Genomic DNA, 18628 nt, shown 5'->3' on the forward strand with positions numbered 1-18628 from the left:
AAAGGAAAAGGAAAAGGAAAAGGAAAAGGAAAAGGAAAAGGAAAAGGAAAGGAAAGAGAAAGGAAGGGAGGACTGGGTGAAAGCAATCCATTCCGAAAAGCGGATGGGAAGAGGAAGGAGAGAGATGATGAGCAAAAGTTAAGGGGAAAGAGGAGTGACTAGAAAAAGATGTTGATTTTTTAAAGATGGGAGATCATGCTCATATGCTCCACAGGAGAGGCTCTTTGAGGATAAAGGTGAGAGATGGGAATATCAATAAACCAATAGGGTTCTCAATCAGGGATGATTTCTGCTCCACAGAGACATGTGATAATGTCTGAAGACATTTTTAGTTGTCAAAACTAGGGGGCACTACTGACATACAGTAGGTAGAGGCCTGGGATGATACTAAACATCTTAAAATGTACACGGCAGCTCCTCACAGCTAAGAATTATCTGTATTACAGTGTCAGCAGTGCAGAAGCTGAGAAATCTTGATATAAACCAAGGCTCCTGGGAGGGTGGGAGAAAATAAGACCCCGAGATCCTAAGAATTTGACACTGTAACAAGAGGAAAGCAAGAGAAAAATGAACCTAAGTGGGATGTAGTAAAAAAAAAAAAAAAAAAAAAAAAAGAAAAGAGAGAGAAAGAAAGAAAGATTAGAAACTATAGCCCTTGCAAGCAACAATTATTTACATTAACAGTACAATGTATTTTGTTCTAGAGAACATAAGTATTATTGATTCATAACAAATAGAAGTACTCATAATCCTCAAACAAGAAAAATAAGGGAATTGTGACATTTGTAAAGGCCTTACAACTATAATTGAGGGTCCTAAGATCCTTTTTCTACAATTTCTCCAGGAAAAAAAAGATAATTTATTCATTCACCAAATGCATCCATTCCGCAAACATCTGAGAGCTCACTGTTTGCCAGACATTATTCTAAGCCCTGGAGATACAAAGCCATTCAAGTAATGTGGTCTCCGCCTTCAAGAAGCTTAGTGGAAAAAAGAGACTATTACAAAAGACTGTGAAGAGTGCTATGATAGAGACATCCTCAGGGGCTCTGAGCACATGAAAAGACCTGAGGTGAGAGGATGAGGGTCAAAAAACTTACTGGAAGCGATGGATGCCTTTAGAGCTCATTTCTAAAGGAGCTGTAGAACCGAGGTGAAGGGTGGTTTGAGGAAGAAACAGAAGAACATGTAAGTACCATCTGGGTAGTCGAAGCAAGAAATGAGGCTAAAAAATGAGCAGGAATCAGATCAAGAACGTTAAAAGCTAAAATGCTGGAAATTTGGAAACAAGAGGACGCCACTGAAGGACTGTAAGCAGAAGCATGGTGTGATCAGACTGAAGTTTAAGCAAGACATCAATCCATGACACAAGTGGAGAACAGACTGGGGAGGGGATTTAAAGAGAGACTGAGAAAGCTGTTTAAGGGTTGCTACAATAATACCGATGGGCAAAAAAGGGGATTAAACTACAGTAATAGTAGTAAAGATACATTCTAAAGGCAGAGTTGATAGGACTGGTACCTAACAGGACCTCAAGAAGAAATAAGAGGGAAGAGTCGAGGATGACTCTTCAGTACCAGTAAGTGGGCGTGTGGTGATACCGCTCACTGAAACAGGGATAGCAACTGGGAGCATCTAGTACTGTACGTGGTTACTATATGCAGGTCACTGTGCTGGCGTAATAGCCCGATGAGGTATATATTACTCCCATTTCACACAACAGCAAGCAGAACTTTAAAGAAATAATCTGCTGGGGCATCTGGGTGGCCCAGTCGGGTGAGCGTCCAACTCTTGGTTTCAGCTCAGGTCATGGTCTCACGGTTTGTGAGTTTGAGCCCCGTGGGACTTTCTCTCTCTCTCTGCCCCTCACCCGCTTGCACTCCTCTCTCTCTCTCTCTCAAAATAAATAAATAAACTTTAAAAAAAATAATAAAGAAATAATTTGCTTAGTGACCTAACAGATGGTAGAATCGGGATTCAAACTCGCAGCTGCCTGATTCTAAAACTGCAAGCACTTTGTAAGACAAGACTGAAGTACAGGTTGATCATTCATGGTCTCTGACATGCCTGTGGAACACAGAACTTCTTCCTCTATAGTCTAGAACAGAACAGGATCAGCCTGGAGCTCAGCAGGAAAATCAGGTGTGGAGATACAAACCCAGGAGTCAGAAGAATAATAAAGTTAGTGTAAGTAAACATGAAAACTCAAAAAGGCTTTCTGTTGGCTTGCACTGTTTGAAATCTTAAACTAGTTCATATTTAGAAACGCTGAAACTTCACGTTTCAAAGCGAATTCTAATTTCTCCTGAAAAACTGAAGGTCTGTCAATATTGGACACCAAGTTCTGAAATAGCAATAATCTGCTGGAACTTTGGTCAGGGTATAGATTCTTTAACCCACCAGAGTCCTGTCATTCCTTATTCTTCATCTCTTCACTCATTTACATCACCTACCTGGCCCCTGTGAATATGTGATTTACAACTCCTGATATGGAAGCTGGTCAAAGCCAAGGAACAGAAAAATGAAATCACCTAGACAAAATTCTCACCATGATCAAGAGGACCAAAGACAGAATCCTACAGAACATTACCACTGGAAGAGTAAACAACAAAAAATAGACCACAAAGAACAAAATAAGAAAACTAAGAGAATCTTAGGAACCACTAGAGAATTTCAAAGGAATAGGTCAAATGATTCCACTGGTCATTTAAAGTCAGGCCAGAAAAAGGAGTCACCAAATATGACAATAAATCTTGGCAAAAGTAACTGTTTTAAGAGGTTTGGCTGTGAAGGAAAGAAAAAAAGGTAGCAGGTAAATGGAGCTTATAAACCTTACATTCCAAAAGACATGCACCTTAGAAATACAAGTTTTTAAAAAGTTTGTTATCTCATAATTCATTTAACAAATATTTATTGAGGTTCTTATTATTAAGAAACAAAAAAGGCACTGAAGATAACAAAGAACAGAAAGGAATTTTGCCTTCAAAGAACTAATAGTCTCATAGCAGAACTAGTAAGTGTTCATAAGCTAAAGAAATGCTAGGTACCATAAGGACACAGGACCTGAGGGATGACTGAGTTCAGAGGAAGAGACTAGGGGAGGTAGTTCCAGAGAGAAGCACTTGAACTCAGCCTTTGCCGCAAAGTACCTTAAAGGTAGAATGATAATAATCTAATTTTTTAGTGATGGAAAGCATACATGGAATCTCCAACTCTTAAAACTAAGATAACTGGAGACAGCATGCTAAAAAAACAAAAAACAAACAAACAAAATGGAACAAGTGTTTGAGACAGAAATCCTGGCTCTCTCAACTATGTGATCTGAATCAAATTACTGAACCTTTCTGAGCCTCCATATTTTTCTCTAGAAAATCAAGTAATCACTGGGGCGCCTGGTTGGCTCAGTTGGTTAAGCGTCCGACTTCAGCTCAGGTCATGATCTCACAGTCCTTGAGTCCGAGACCCACATCGGGCTCTGTGCTGATAGCTCTGAGTCTGGAGCCTGCTTCAGATTCTGTCTCCCTCTCTCTCTGCCCTTCCCCCATTCATGCTCTGTCTCTCAAAAATAAATAAAAACATTTTAAAAATTTTTTAAAAAACAACAAGTAATCACTACCTTAGAGGCTTTTGAGAACATCCATGTAAAGGGTCTAGGAGTAAGTAAGTCTCCATAAGGGTAGCCATAACTATTTTAGAGTTATTGCTCTAATAAAAATTTTAGGTTTAAGTCAGCAAAGAACAGTATTAATTACCAGGCCCTCTAATGTCCCTAATACTCTTTCAAAATTGAAAATACCATTGCCACATGCAATAATATATCCTAAAAGTGTAATGCTGAGAAGCAAAACTGTGGTGACTGAGGACCTCCAATATCTAAACTTGTATCTGTTTTTACATTGCATTAGAGCATACTTAAATAGGAAAGTGCACAACTAAATATGCAATGTGGTGAACACAACTTTGAAACTGTGTCTGGTACTCGGGTTACTACTATAAATAGAACAGATAAAATTATCTTTTCTTATCCAGGCAGGGTAGTATAAATACCCAAATCTTTTTTTGAGTATGAGGATCACTGACTCTCCTAAACTTCCTCATACCTCATGAACCAACAGTTTACTAAGACCTCTAGAACTTTCAAAAGTTAAATGATCCTCCTTAAATTGTTCTGTGCCTGCTTTCTAACTTACTCTATTTCCATCTTTCACAAATTATATGTTATTTTTTAAAACTTTTTTTTTAAAGGTTATTTATTTTGGGGGGGGGGGGGAGACTGCAAGGGGGGGAGGAGCAGACAGAGAGGGAGAAACAGAATCTGAAGCAGGCTCCAGGCTCTGAGCTGTCAGCATGGAGCCCAACATGGGGCTCAAGCTCACAAACCATGAGATCATGGCCTGAGCCGAAGTCAGACGCTTAACCAACTGAGCTACTCAGGCACCCCTATGTTATTTTAATCTAAATCAAGGTGATATTCATGGAATTAAATAGAACTGAATCCTGTAATGCATAAACTCTAGGAAAATACCTGAAATTCATCTGTTCAGGATAAAGGGTAGGCACAAAGATATAGAATGATACAGAGGTTGGCAATGATGTACTGATCCATCCACCCAGCCATCCATCCACCCAATATTTATTGTGTGCCTACTAGAAGATAGGCACTGTGCTAGGAGCAGGGAAAGTAGGGAACATGACAGACAAGACAGACAAGATCTCGGCTCTCCAAGAGTTTACAAGTTAATTAGGGAGGCAAACAATAAAACAAACACATAACTATAAATTGTGACAAGTGTTGTGACTGAAGAGAAAGTACCATGAGAATGACAAATTAGGAAGCCGAAAGTATCTATCTGAAGAAAAGGTACGTAAGCCAAAACCTAAAGCTCACACAAGTAGACGTTAAGTGAACAGAGTGAAGTAGAAAAGCTTGTTCAAACTTGACAATGAAATAGAAAAAAGAGGGAAAAAAAAAAGGTAATATGGATAAAGCATAGCGGAGAGAGTGGTGGAAGACAAAGCTGGAGAGAAGGGAAGGAACAGATTACACACGACCTTGCAAGCCATGTAGAGGTGTTGAGAATTTACACTAAGATCAATGGGAAGACACCAAAGGCAAATACAGCATGACTTGGTTTTCCAGAAGATCATCCTTCTAAATGTAGTAAATGAATTGAAAAGAGGAAGAGTGGAAACAAAAAGGTCATCTAAGGAAGCTATTCCACAATCTAGATCAAAGATTATGTTCCTCAGGACGAAGGTGGTAGTGGTATGGAAACACTTGGAATGATATGGATCTGAAGTACATCTAGAAGTCAGATGCACTCAACTTGATAGTTAGCTACATTTGATAGATAAAGTATTATGAATGAACTGGGAAGTGGTTACAAGTACCATTCACTGAGGCGGTGAAAAAAGGGAAAGTGCATTTTTGCTTATAAAAGAGGAAAACATCGGTCTAGGACTAAGTCCTGAAGACCTCCAACATTTCAAGGAGGGTTAATGGAAGAGGAATCAGTACAGAAAACTGGTATCAGTGAGGTAAGAAGAACACCATGAGTGCAGCATCACTGAAGTCAAGAGAAGGGTCTAAAGAGGGGCGCCTGGGTGGCGCAGTCGGTTAAGCGTCCGACTTCAGCCAGGTCACGATCTCGCGGTCCGTGAGTTCGAGCCCCGCGTCAGGCCTGGGCTGATGGCTCAGAGCCTGGAGCCTGTTTCCAATTCTGTGTCTCCCTCTCTTCCTGCCCCTCCCCCGTTCATGCTCTGTCTCTCTCTGTCCCAAAAATAAATAAACGTTGAAAAAAAAAAATTAAAAAAAAAAAAAGAAAAGGGTCTAAAGAAAGGGCACATAGATGGTTATCAACTGATGCTGAATGGCTAATTAAGAGATAGACTGAAAACGTCCATTGGATTTGAAATATGGAGACAAATGGTGATCTTAGTGAGAACAGGATAGGGTGGGCAGAGCCAAGAAAACACTGCTGAGACCTAAGCTTTTATTAGTGTGCCCATGGCAATGATATAAAAACAACATATAAGACAGAACTATACATGACCAGCGACATAAATATTAGTGTTCACCAACCAGAGTTCCTGACTCCCAATTTCAAACTGCCTAGGAGGCCAAATCAGTGCCACATCAGGTTGTTTGTCCAGCACTGAACCAGAGTAAATGAATGGGACAGTCTTGAGGAATATTTAAGCTAGTAAATGACTAAACCTGTTAAGTTATCCCTAACCCATATCCTATGACTGAATAGTCTTTTCTGGAGGTTAATATGGTGTGAAAGTAGTTAAGTCCAAATCCTGCTCCCTCATGCAAATAACCTCTCTGGACCTAGTACACCTCATCTGTAAAGTGAGAATGGCACCAATATTTCACAGGGCTGGTGTAAGGATTGGCTAATACATGTACTAATACTATTAGTATGCTCTCCTACCACATAGAAAGCATTTGATAAACAGTAGCCATATTATTATAAAGGAGCGGTATCTATCTCCATGATAAAAGAAGTAAACAGAATCATATACACAACAATAGAAGATTCCATTGTAAATGTTGCAATGTAAATGTAAATGTTCCACTGTAAATGTTAACATCCTTTCCCTTTGGCAACTAATGCATAACAGGATTATTTTGGTTTTCCCTTTCCCTTTGGTTTTAGATTGTGAAATTTATCTCTATATGATTAACACCTTCATTATTCAGAGAGGGTAAAATAAAATTTAGAAAAAGAGCTTTCTTTCCTGAGACTCTTGGCCACCTTGGTGGAATATAGGTGTTCCAAAATCTCATTAGGCAAGCATTAACTATTTCTTAGGCTGCTCTATTTTTACAGAGATCTGAACAATTCTGTATTGCTTCTTTTGACTTTACCTATAAAAATACTACATACTAATTATTAAAAATCTTAAGTAGATGGCAAAGTAGGGAAAAATTCATCCACAAACACTGTTGACATTTTTATGTATTTTCAAATTTTTTGGTATATAGTTTATGGTTTTGTTTAGCTTTATATAGCTGCCTATGTATGAAACTAAACATTTTTAATCCTTGTATACTTAACGTATTTTCCTATTCCATTATAAAATCTTTACAAATGTTTTGAATGTTATTTTGACATAATCAATTAAATATTGCGTAATTGATTCTGTTTTCCAATATTCTACAATTATTTATTGCCTAATGTACCCAGACAAAATACTAGATGAAGATACTACAAAAAACAAAAACAGGTATCACCCTTGCATACATGGTTCTTAAAATGAAGGAACCAGATATTAAGTAAGCACACAGATACCAGTGCGATGATGAAAAAGCAGAATGTACTGTGACCAAATCTAAGGGATAACTTAATTAAGATCAGCAGAGTAGGCGGCAGGGAAGAAGTGACACATAAACTAAAAGGAAGAGAGACCACTTCTATTGTTTTTACCTGCCCATAATTCTTTCCCGTTTTGTGTCCAAATAACATCCTATTTTCTGTCAGGGAAGTACCCTCCTCCATTTCACACACTCTCAGCCCAGAGATAAACATGTGACCCAAGCTGTAATAGTCTCTCCTGGGAATTAGTATCTTGAAGGCATACACACCAGGGCAGAAAATGGTCAGACCTGTTAGTCTAATGGTAGTAATATTAGGATTCTATTAATCCTTCTTTACCCAGCCCTTGAATCTACCCTATTTCTGTCCTCTCAGAGGTCTGGGAAGGGGTTTTTTCCTTTAGTTCTCTAAATAACTGTACCTATCCAACAAATTCTTTTTTTGTTTAATTTGACAGAATCCACTCTGTGACTTACATACAAAGATATAGCCAGTGTAGTATAATAAGCAAAGAAATAAAATGCTTAAGATAAAGCTAGAAGTCAGTCCAAGAGCCAGCTCATGTGGAACCTTGCAGGTCATAGAGGACTCTCCACTTTCATCCTACTGGAAAGCCATTGAAGCATTTTAAGCAAGAGAGTGGCATGATTAGAACTTTACTTTTAAAAAGATCATTTTGGATACAATGTGAACAATGCCCTGAAAGACAATGGAAGAGTTGAATCAGGGAGATAATTTAAGTAGTTACTGTAATACGGTAGACAAAGATTTTAAGCAGCTTAAATATGGTGAGAATTTTAGAGAAAAGGAGAGGCTCAGATTTAGCCCCAAGGAATTTCAACACTAAATTAGGATAAAGGTGAAGTAAAAACAAACAAAAAACTAGTTAAGAAATAGTCAAAACTGCAGGATAACCAAGTTAAGTATAATGTTAGAAGAGAAGGGGGAGGGGGGGGGGGGGAGGGGAAGGGAGGGGAGGAGAGGAGAGAAGGGATAGGATGGGAACAGGATGGGAAGGGAGAGAAGGGATGGGAACAGGATGAGAGGGGAAAGGAGGAACAGGAGAGGAGCTTCCAGTAGCAGGAAGTCCTGAACAAAAATAAATATGCTAAAAAGTCATCTAGGCTAAAGACGGAAAAGTAGCCACTTGATTTGGCAACGTGAAAACTACTTGTAGGCCGAGTAGAGTAGTAGTTGTAGAGCCAGTATGGGGGGTTTGAAAAATAAATCAGTAAGAGAATTTCTGTTTCTGGCAATGAGGCAGACCAGATAACCTAAAAACCTCCCCAATTAAAATGACCTCAAAATGAACAGCTGAGCCCATAGGACAGTGAGGGACATCCTTATGAATGAGGAGGGAAAAGCTTTAATAGGCTGCCCAGGAGGAGTCAGCCTGTGTCAGTAACCCTGGAGCTTGGGCTTCAGCGCCCACAAGAAAAAGAGACAACACATTGGGCCTCCAATGGCTGAAAAGTTAAAAGTGGTAAGACTTTGGTTATATAGATTGGACCTTCCAAGAGCTACATTTCTGGGGAAAGACAGACCAGCCCTCTCCCCCACTACCCCCACCAAAACCCTACAAAACCATCAAAACACAGAAATTACAGGGGCGCCTGGGTGGCGCAGTCGGTTAAGCGTCCGACTTCAGCCAGGTCACGATCTCGCGGTCCGTGAGTTCGAGCCCCGCGTCAGGCTCTGGGCTGATGGCTCGGAGCCTGGAGCCTGTTTCCGATTCTGTGTCTCCCGCTCTCTCTGCCCCTCCCCCGTTCATGCTCTGTCTCTCTCTGTCCCAAAAAAATAAATAAACGTTGAGAAAAAAAAAAAATTAAAAAAAAAAAAAAAAGAAAAGAAATTACAGCACAGAGACAGGACAAGGAAGCTCATCCAATTAGATTTAAGCTCTGGATAGGGGATGAAAAGTCTGCACTTAGAATTTAGAGCCATAGCTTTGCCTTCAAATAGCTTTTTGAGTTTGATTTTTTTTTTTTTTTTTTTTTTTAATTTTAGAGAGAGAACGAGAGCAAGTGAGCTAGGGAGAGGGGTAGAGGGAGAGAAAGAATCTTAAGCAGGCTCCATGCTCAGTGCAGAGCTCGAGGCAAGGCTTGAGCCCGTGACACTGGGATTATGACCTGAGCCTAAATCAGAAGTCAAACACTCCTGAGTGAGCCATCCAGGCGCCCCAGGTTTTGGGGCATATGTGCCTAGTCTGATAGATCCCAAACATTAAATTAACGTAAGATGGGGCCAGCTGGTACTGTCACTTGAGTACACAGCGGAAGCAAACACAAAACCTCTCTGAAGGGATATAACCTCAATTCAGGCTATAAAATGAGTTCACAATCCACAATTAGAAAACACAGATGAAAACAATCCCCTTGATCACAAACTAGCAGACACAAACATTATTTGACTGTTATTCCAAGAACCTTAGAAAGAAAATAGAGCAAATAAAGATAAGACAAATATTTCAAATGACTAAGAAACTAAATGACTAAGCCAAGGACTCACAAGTGTAAGAAAGAAACAACACTCTCTCTATAAAAAAAGGCACCTGACATATCCTGCTGTGCTAGGCAGAATTCTAATGATGTCCACCCTCCATCCCAAGGTTCCCTTAATCAAGGCACTACTGTGAAGAGACTTGGCAGATTAAATTAAGGTACTGATTAGCTGACCTTAAAACGGGTGGATTATTTTGGATTATGTAGGTAGGCCCAGAGTAATCACATGAACCCTTAAAAATAGAAGACAAAGGCCAAAAGAGTCAGTGAGAGATGTAATAGCTGAGAAAAAAAGAGAGATACAACAGAAGAGGAAGTCAGAGCGATTCTAAGCGTGCAAAGGATTCAACTCACCTTTGCCGACTCTAAAATGTAGGGACATGTGAAAGGATGGGATAGAAGCCTCGAGGAGCTAAGGGAGACCCTCGGCTGTCAGTCAGGAAGGAAATGATGACCTCAGTCCTGCAACTGCAAGGAAAAATCTGAATTCTGCCAACAACCTAAATAAATAAGCTTCTTGGAAGTGAATGAATTCCAGAGTCCCCTGATAGTAAGAGCCCAGCTGGCCAACACCTTGATTTTAGCCTTGTGCGACTCTAACAGAGCAACCAGATAACCAAACCCAGACATCTGACTATGTGCTAATAAATCTGAGTGCCTGTAAGTTGCTAATTTTGTGGTAATTTGTTATGGCAGCAACAGAAGACTAATATACTTGCAATGCCAGAAAATAAGTGTTCAAAGAATAATGAATGGGGACAACTGTGCCAGCTTAAAGGGGCTCCCACTAGCTAAACTGTAACAATTTGAGCATCACAATAAATACACCATACCCCCACACAAATCTGTAAGTCCACACTGATACAAATTAAAAGTATGATGAGGAATGGGATATTTGTAGTCTCATACTTAATTCCACAATATACATAATTACAAAGAGGAAAAGAAAACCTTTTCATTGGAAATGCCTGATTATGTGTCATCTGATAGATGCAATGGAAAGATCACATCTATGATATCCTGCTCCAAAATAAATAAATAAATAACACAGCTCTAATAATGAAAAAAAATGAACCAAACCCAAAAATAACTAACCTGTAAAATTCTGAGACAACAGTCAAAATGTGAATGGCCATCTGACGAGTAGATGGTAGTAATATGGTGATATTAATTTCCTGTTCTTGATCACTGTATTGTGATTTTACAGTAAAATGTCCTTGTCTATAAAAACTAAAGTATTCTGGGCACCTCGGTGGCTCAGTCGGTTAAGTGTCTGACTTCAGCTCAGGTCATGATCTCCCGGTTCACAAGTTCTAGCCCTGCATCAAGCTCTGTGCTGAAGCCTGCTTCAGATTCTATGTCTCCCTCTATCTCTGTCCCTCCCCTGCTCATGCTCTCTCTCTCTCTCAAAAATAAACATTACAAAAATAACAATAAAATTTTAGAAATAAAGACTGAAGTATTCAGGGCTAATGTGGCACTGTATCTGCAACTTATTCTCAAATACTCTGGGAACATACAGTTCTGTATATTATACTCTATGTAACTTTTCTGTAAGTTTGAGACTGTTTGAAAATAAAAATATTTTACATGTGAGAAAAGTGCTACATGTTCTTAAAAACAAGAAAGAGAAAAACAAAACCAGACCAGATCCATTTTAGAAAGGACCAAAAAGAATTCTAAAAATTGAGGGGCGCCCGGGTGGCTCAGTCAGTTAAGCGTCCGACCTCAGCTCAGGTCATGATCTCACGGTTTGTGAGTTCGAGCCCTGCGTCGGGCTCTGTGCTGACAGCTCAGAGCCTGGAGCCTGCTTCTGATTCTGTGTCTCCCTCTCTCTGCCCCTTCCCCGCTCATGCTCTCTTTTTGCCTCTCAAAAATGAATAAACGTTAAAAAAAAAATTTTTTTTTAAGAATTCTAAAAATTGAAAAGCACATTCACTAAAAATCTTTACCCATTAGGCAGGTAAAATTATAAATCAGTATAGCTGAAGAGATGATGAGTGAATATAAAAGATCAAAAGAAATTATCCAGGGGCGCCTGAGTGGATGGTTGGTTAAGCGTCAGACTCTCGATTTCAGCTCAGGTCATGATCTCACGGTTCCTGAAATCGAGCCCCACATCAGGCTCTGCACTCATAGTGCAGAGCCTGCTTGGGATTCTCTCTTGGACTCTCTCAGCCCCTCCCCTGCTCACTCTCTGTCTCTCTCTCTCTCCCTCAAAATAAATTAATAAAACCTAAAAACTACTATCCTGCTAGAGCACAGAGAGATTGATAAATGGAAATTATAAAAGAAAGGTTAAGGGACATGGAAGACAGAATCAAAGTCCAAATATGTCTAACAAAAGTTACTGAACAACAGAAAGAATAGGGAGGATCAATATTTTAAATGGCCATAGGAGCACCTAGGTGGTTCAGTTGGTTGAACTTCCGACTCCTGAGTTGGGTTCAGGTCATGACCCCAGGTTCATGGGATGAAGCCCCACATTGGGCTCCACACTAAGCATTGGAGCCTGCTTAAGAGTCTCTCTCTCTCTCTCTCTCTCTCTCTCTCTCTGCCCCTCTCCCCCTGCTTGCATGTGCTCTCTCTACAATAAAAATAAAAATAATAAAAATAAAAATATAAAAATACTTTAAAATGTAATGGCTAGAGTTGTGTCCAGAACTGATGAAAGACATGAATTGTCTTGGGGCACCTGGGTGGGTTCAGTGAGTTAAGTGTCTGACTTTGGCTCAGGTCATGATCTGAACCCACAGGTCATGGGTTTGAGCTCTGTGTCAGGCTCTGTGCTGACAGCTCAGAGCCTGGAGCCTGCTTTGGATTCTGTGTCTCCCTCGCTCTCTGCCCCTCCCCCATTCTCACTCTCTCAAAAATAAACATTAAAAAAAAAAAAAATGAATTCTCTCAATTAGGAAGCAAAGAGGTCCTAAGAAGAATAAAATCACATCTAGACATACCACCCAGAACAAAGAGAAAATCTTAAACGAGTCAGTGGAGGTAGAACAGTTTAAGGGGTAGGCACATGAACAGCAATGTGTGATTAAAGGAGTTTGGGTTCTTTTGTCCAGGAGGACGGACAGGAGAGAATGCTTAGATGTAGATGGGAAAGAAAAGTGAGGGTGAGAGGGTAAGGAAACTAACATGACAAGGCCTCTGAGAGGGCACAGAAGGGTGAGATGTGGAGCACAAGTACAGACTAGCCTTGCACTGCAAGCAGGACTGGAGAGAAAGAAAAGAGGATGGATACAAACCAAGTAGGTTTGCAGAATTGGGGGACTAAAAGATGCAATTTTAACTGGCAGTAAAAGTTTTACAATACAAACAATCATGGCAAAAAGAGAGTTTCCTAGAGATTCGTATTAACACTGCCAAGCAATTTAAATGTCAGTGAAGGCTAGTATCACAAATCTATAATGATATGCATGTGTACATGACGTAAATTGTATTCTCTAGAAACACTCAGCTCAGATGAAGGATAAAAATATAAGTGGTCAGGTTAATGAAGGACATATTTCAACTAAGAAGAAAAAAGACTTACTGAAGTTATTATCAATCATAAGCCCAGATAACAAACATCATTGAGTACGTTACACAGTGATTTTTTTTTTTTTTTGGTTTCTTTAGCTTAAGAAAATTGAAAGGGAGGCTTAGTAGGAAAAAATAAATTGCTAATTAAAATGAAGAACATAATCTTATTAGATGTGGCAGCTATTAAAACCATTTCCCATTTTTCATTAAAGGTTATCTATGATTTAAATAAAAACATACAAGTAATGACCATAATCAATTTTTAAAAATGAAGACAAGAAAAAAACTACTCTCAAATCTATTCTTTTAACATAATCGCCAGGATAATTTTGCCTAACTTTTTATTCTGCAATTATTCATTTATATTTCTGACTCTTCCAATAGAATTTGAGCACCATGAAAACAGAATAAGAAATTGATAATCCTTTGTGCCATGTATACATTATTTTATACACATATACATACAATTTGTTGGGGTCAGGGAAAACCTATCACGGATATATTTCCAAGTTGTTAGGTAAGCTACCTAAATACCATTTAATAATTGAATCCAGGAGGTGCTACAAGAAATGTAACTGTAATCTTTATACTCCCAGTATTTTCAATTTTTTTTCCTATGATAATTAGCTCTGTTAAATCTAGACATTTCATACCTTGCACCACCTCCTTAGAACTGAAGTTATTTTTATGTAGTCTCCAAGAAAGACTTCATCTTAATAGTCCATGTTTTAGAATCCTTTCCTTGTCTGTGAGATTTTAAAATTTCCCCTATAATGTGTCTAGATGAGAATTTTTCCTTCACTCTTTTTTCTTAGGCCCACTATGTGCCACTTCAAACTAAGATATCTCATCTTTTTTTTTTTTTTTTTTAAATGAAATTTATTTCCATTATTTCTTCAGGTTATTTCCTCCTCTCCATTTTTCTCTCTCACCCTTTCTGGAGCTCCTGTTACCTGGATTCTACTTCTATCCTCCATACTATATAGTTTTTATTTTAAATATGTATAAAACCCATTAATTATTTTGTTGTTCACTGTATCCACTGTTATTTGTCCTATCTATTGTGTTCTTTACTTTGACTGTTACAGTTTTCCATACCTAAAATTTCTACTTGTTTTTTGTATCATTATTTTTTATTTTTTAGAGAGAGAGCAAATGGGGGAGGGGCACAGAGGAGGAGAGAGAGAATCCCAAGCATGCTCTGTGCTGGAGCCAATGTGGGGCTTGATCCCTCGAACCGTGAGATCATGACCTGAGCTGAAATCAAGAGTCAGATGCTTAACGGACAGAGCCATTCAGGTGCCCCTCTACTTGCTTTTAAAGATCTACTTTGTTTCAAATTATTATCTTCCCTCATGTCTTTCCTATCTTCTTTACACTGATTTATTTTCTTTCTATAATTTCTTTAGGACCTGGTCTGTAGGAAATCAGATTTCCTATTACTGCCAACATGGATTAAAAATTTTTGGTCTCTGGGATACCTCAGTCGATTAAGTGTCTGACTTATGCTATGGTCATGATCTCACAGTTCGTGGGTTCGAGCCCCGCGTCAGGCTCTGTGCTGACAGCTCAGAGCCTGGAGCCTGCTTCAGGTTCTATGTCTCCCTCTCTCTGTGCCCCTTCCTGCCTCTCTCTCTCTCTCTCTCTCTCTCTCTCTCTCTCTCTTTCTCTATCTCTCTCAAAAATAAATAAATATTAAAAAAAAATTTTTTTTTAATTTTGGTCTCCTAAATCTTGACACATCCAACAACTTTGAATATAATTTTTTATACATCTTTTGAATGAATATATTAGTTTCTCCTAACATTACAAGCATAATGCCAAACAGTCTGAGAAGTATAATTCCAAATACCTAGTGATTATTATACAAAAATACCACCTGTCAATAGGCACATACATACACCCACAGATCCTTAAATAAAATGACCCTCTGAGTGTGAAATAAGTAATACAGGCCATCTATAGAAAGGGCTCACCATAAGACATGGTTTCTTTTTTTTTTTTTTTTTAATTTTTTTTTTTACGTTTATTTATTGTTGAGACAGAGAGAGACAGAGCATGAATGGGGGAGGGGCAGAGAGAGAGAGGGAGACACAGAATCGGAAGCAGGCTCCAGGCCCCGAGCCATCAGCCCAGAGCCCGACGCGGGGCTCAAACTGACGGACCGCAAGATCGTGACCTGAGCTGAAGTTGGACGCTCAACTGACTGAGCCACCCAGGCGCCCCCATAAGACATTGTTTCTAACTCCAAGTTTAGTCATCAAGGTAACTGGGACATAGTTCCTGCAAACACAGGACTAGAAATTAATGTGGAAGGAAGCTGCTAAGAAAGCAATCAACTGCATTATACAGAAAGAAAAAGAACATTATCAAGATGGTGATAATCTTTTTTTTTTTTTTTTTTTTTTTTGAGAGACAGGGTGAGTGCCTGCACACAAGAGCAGGGGAGCGGCAGTGAGAGAGAGAGAATCTTAAACTGGGCGTGGAGTCCTACACCAGGCTTGACATCATGACCTAGATCTCATGACCCTGAGGATCATGACCTGAGAAGAAATCAAGAGTTGGAAGCTGAGCTGCCTAAGCCACCCAGGTGCCCCAACATGGTGATAATCTTTAAACATGACCTAACTAATTGTCCTTGTTCTGATGTCAGGTTCACTAATGAAGTAACTTTACAATTATAACTCGTTTTCCCAAGATTACTTTAAGGAAAAGTAAGATAAGCAATTCTGGGCAATTCTTGACAGTAATGTTTTAATCATAAATGATTAAATGACATTCATTTCTGCCATACTGGCTTGAGTTAGCCCACCTGATCAATTCCAGGTATACTGACAAAACCAAAAGGAGACATACAATAATGTGTGAAAGAAATGATAAGGATCTGTACCAACCTATAGCTGTGAGAAGGTGGGATTTTGAAAATACTAAATTAGATATAAAAAGTCATGTTTAGCTACCTTCAAATTAGAAGGTACCACTTGGTGACTAATTCAGTTGGGAGCAGGCAGAGAACAGAATCAAAGATGCACACAAGAGGAAAGGAGATAACTTCTCAGGAAACCCTGAGAATTACAAAATAAAGTCTTTACATATACAGGTATCATTATCACTATTATGTAATCATTAAAACATTTTTCTCAAGTACACTAACAGGACAACTTTTGTAAACACTCTCAAGTTACTAATGTGTACCTGAAAGTAATCATTTGTTTTGGAGAGAAAACCTACTTCTAAAATTATCTAATTCATTAATTAACATTCATTAACCCCAAATTGTGGAGGTTAATTTTTTTCTTTTATACTCCATGTTTCCACAGCTATTCTGTCTTCCTTCAAGTTACTCTTCTACTTGTTCATCTATCCAGTTTCTTTGATTCATGAAATAGTCTTCTCTTGCATCTTAACCCTTTATCTCTCTAGAGTCTTCCTTTCCATTTATTAATACTTTTCTATTTTATTTTTTTTTTTAATTTTTTTTTCAACGTTTATTTATTTTTGGGACAGAGAGAGACAGAGCATGAACGGGGGAGGGGCAGAGAGAGAGGGAGACACAGAATCGGAAACAGGCTCCAGGCTCTGAGCCATCAGCCCAGAGCCCGACGCGGGGCTCGAACTCACGGACCGTGAGATCGTGACCTGGCTGAAGTCGGACGCTTAACCGACTGCGCCACCCAGGCGCCCCAATACTTTTCTATTTTAAAATAAACCTGATCCAACCTGTCTTCTCTACCAACCTTGCTCAGCCATGACCAATTTCAGAGTTTATATTCACCCCCTATATGAATTTACTTCCAATTCTGTTTCACTCTAACCTCATCTGTTCATTTGCATGCTAAACATCTATACCTAAACATCTTGTTGGTAAATGAATACCCATCCTCCCCCAGCTACTGCCATTCAATTTACTGACAATTATTACCAGTTCTTCTTGAGTAACAGATGTCCCACTAGTCTGACTTCCATTACCCTCACTCAGACCCTTAACACATTCAGCTAGATTACAAAAAAATCTAATTGGTTTCTCTGTTCTCTAGCTCCTTTCAATATTCTTATATGCTACAGACAGATGAACCTTCCTGAACAACAGGTTTTATTTTTTTCCCCAACTCAAACTATTTCCCAACTACCAACTATTTTCAACTCCTTTGGCTAATACGTAAGGTTATTATTTTTCATACATTTCATATCAAATATCGTATCACCATCACTTTACACACCTATGTTCCACTGCTTGTGCTATCTGTATTCCAGGGACTGGAGTCTACCCCTGATCCCTATCTCCATATAGCTCAATTTTACATATTCCTTAAGCATCAGGTAAAATGTTACATTCTCTGGACATCTCATTTCCTCAGCTGAAAGTAGTTTTCCCTGCCCTGAATTCTTTTTATACTGTAGATCATTAAAGAAGTTATAATTCTATGTCTTGAAATTATTATTTATGCACATATTTATCCTTTTAGATTTTACTGCTCCTGAAAGGATCCATTTGCAGTATAGAATTATTTCCCCAAAGAAAATGACCAGGATTTTTAGATACAGAAAGAACTTTATACTTTTCAAATGAAAAAAGACTAAGACACTTTTGAGAAGGAAAAGTTCCATAGTGCAGGTAATCACACCCACAAGATTAGTTTTATAAATATGTGAAACTGAGGTTTTTGGGGGAGGGAGTAGCTGCATACATTAACTGGTTAAGAATACTGGATTCAGAATGCACATGCTCACTCTCAACTGATCCAGAAGTATTTGAAAAGTACATCACAGAATTAGAAAAGTATTATAAATCACAAAATATGGTCTCAGATTCTTCTTTCCCTCAGTGAGACAGAGGGGTCACAGATGTACAAAGTGGTCTAGGCATCTAGATCCTGACAGGTAAATAACTTTAGAAACCCTAAAATCCACCTTACCATGTCTTAGGCAATAGGACAAATCCAAACAAGTACAACAAGAACATGATAACAGTCATCCCATCAACCACCCAGAATTATGGAGAATTCCTTTCAGTTATCATTTCTGAGACTACAGATCCCCATTACTGCTTTATATAGGAAGGTTTCTAAGCTTCATTAGGATTAATTAACTTGACACTATTACCCTTTAAAATCATGCTTGAACTTGGTACATACCTATGAATTTAAGTTCCTGCTTTGTTAGTGTAGAACTGTCATCTCTGTCTAAAGAAAAGACACACTTTAATTTAAAATTTTTAATAACCAGTTCCTAAAAACTACCATGATAAGAAGTTGAGAAACTTAAAACACGGGGGGG

General features: G+C 38.8%; 1 protein-coding gene across 16 annotated transcripts in view; it reads right to left on the reverse strand.

Annotated features, from left to right (window-relative positions):
- Positions 1 to 18628, reverse strand: part of MLLT10 (MLLT10 histone lysine methyltransferase DOT1L cofactor) — a 249725-nt gene that overhangs the window by 30024 nt on the left and 201073 nt on the right. For 11 of the 16 annotated variants that reach the window (XM_040451254.1, XM_040451253.1, XM_040451252.1 and 8 more), the window contains one exon: positions 18487 to 18534. The exons of the other annotated variants lie outside the window; for them this stretch is intronic. In XM_040451254.1, coding sequence (XP_040307188.1) covers positions 18487 to 18534 — 48 coding nt within the window. The remainder of the gene's footprint in view (positions 1 to 18486; positions 18535 to 18628) is intronic. 16 annotated transcript variants of the gene reach the window in all.

The sequence above is a fragment of the Herpailurus yagouaroundi genome, unplaced genomic scaffold (assembly GCF_014898765.1).
Source record: "Herpailurus yagouaroundi ecotype Mexico unplaced genomic scaffold, PumYag 203, whole genome shotgun sequence".
Classification (NCBI taxonomy): Eukaryota; Metazoa; Chordata; class Mammalia; order Carnivora; family Felidae; genus Herpailurus; species Herpailurus yagouaroundi.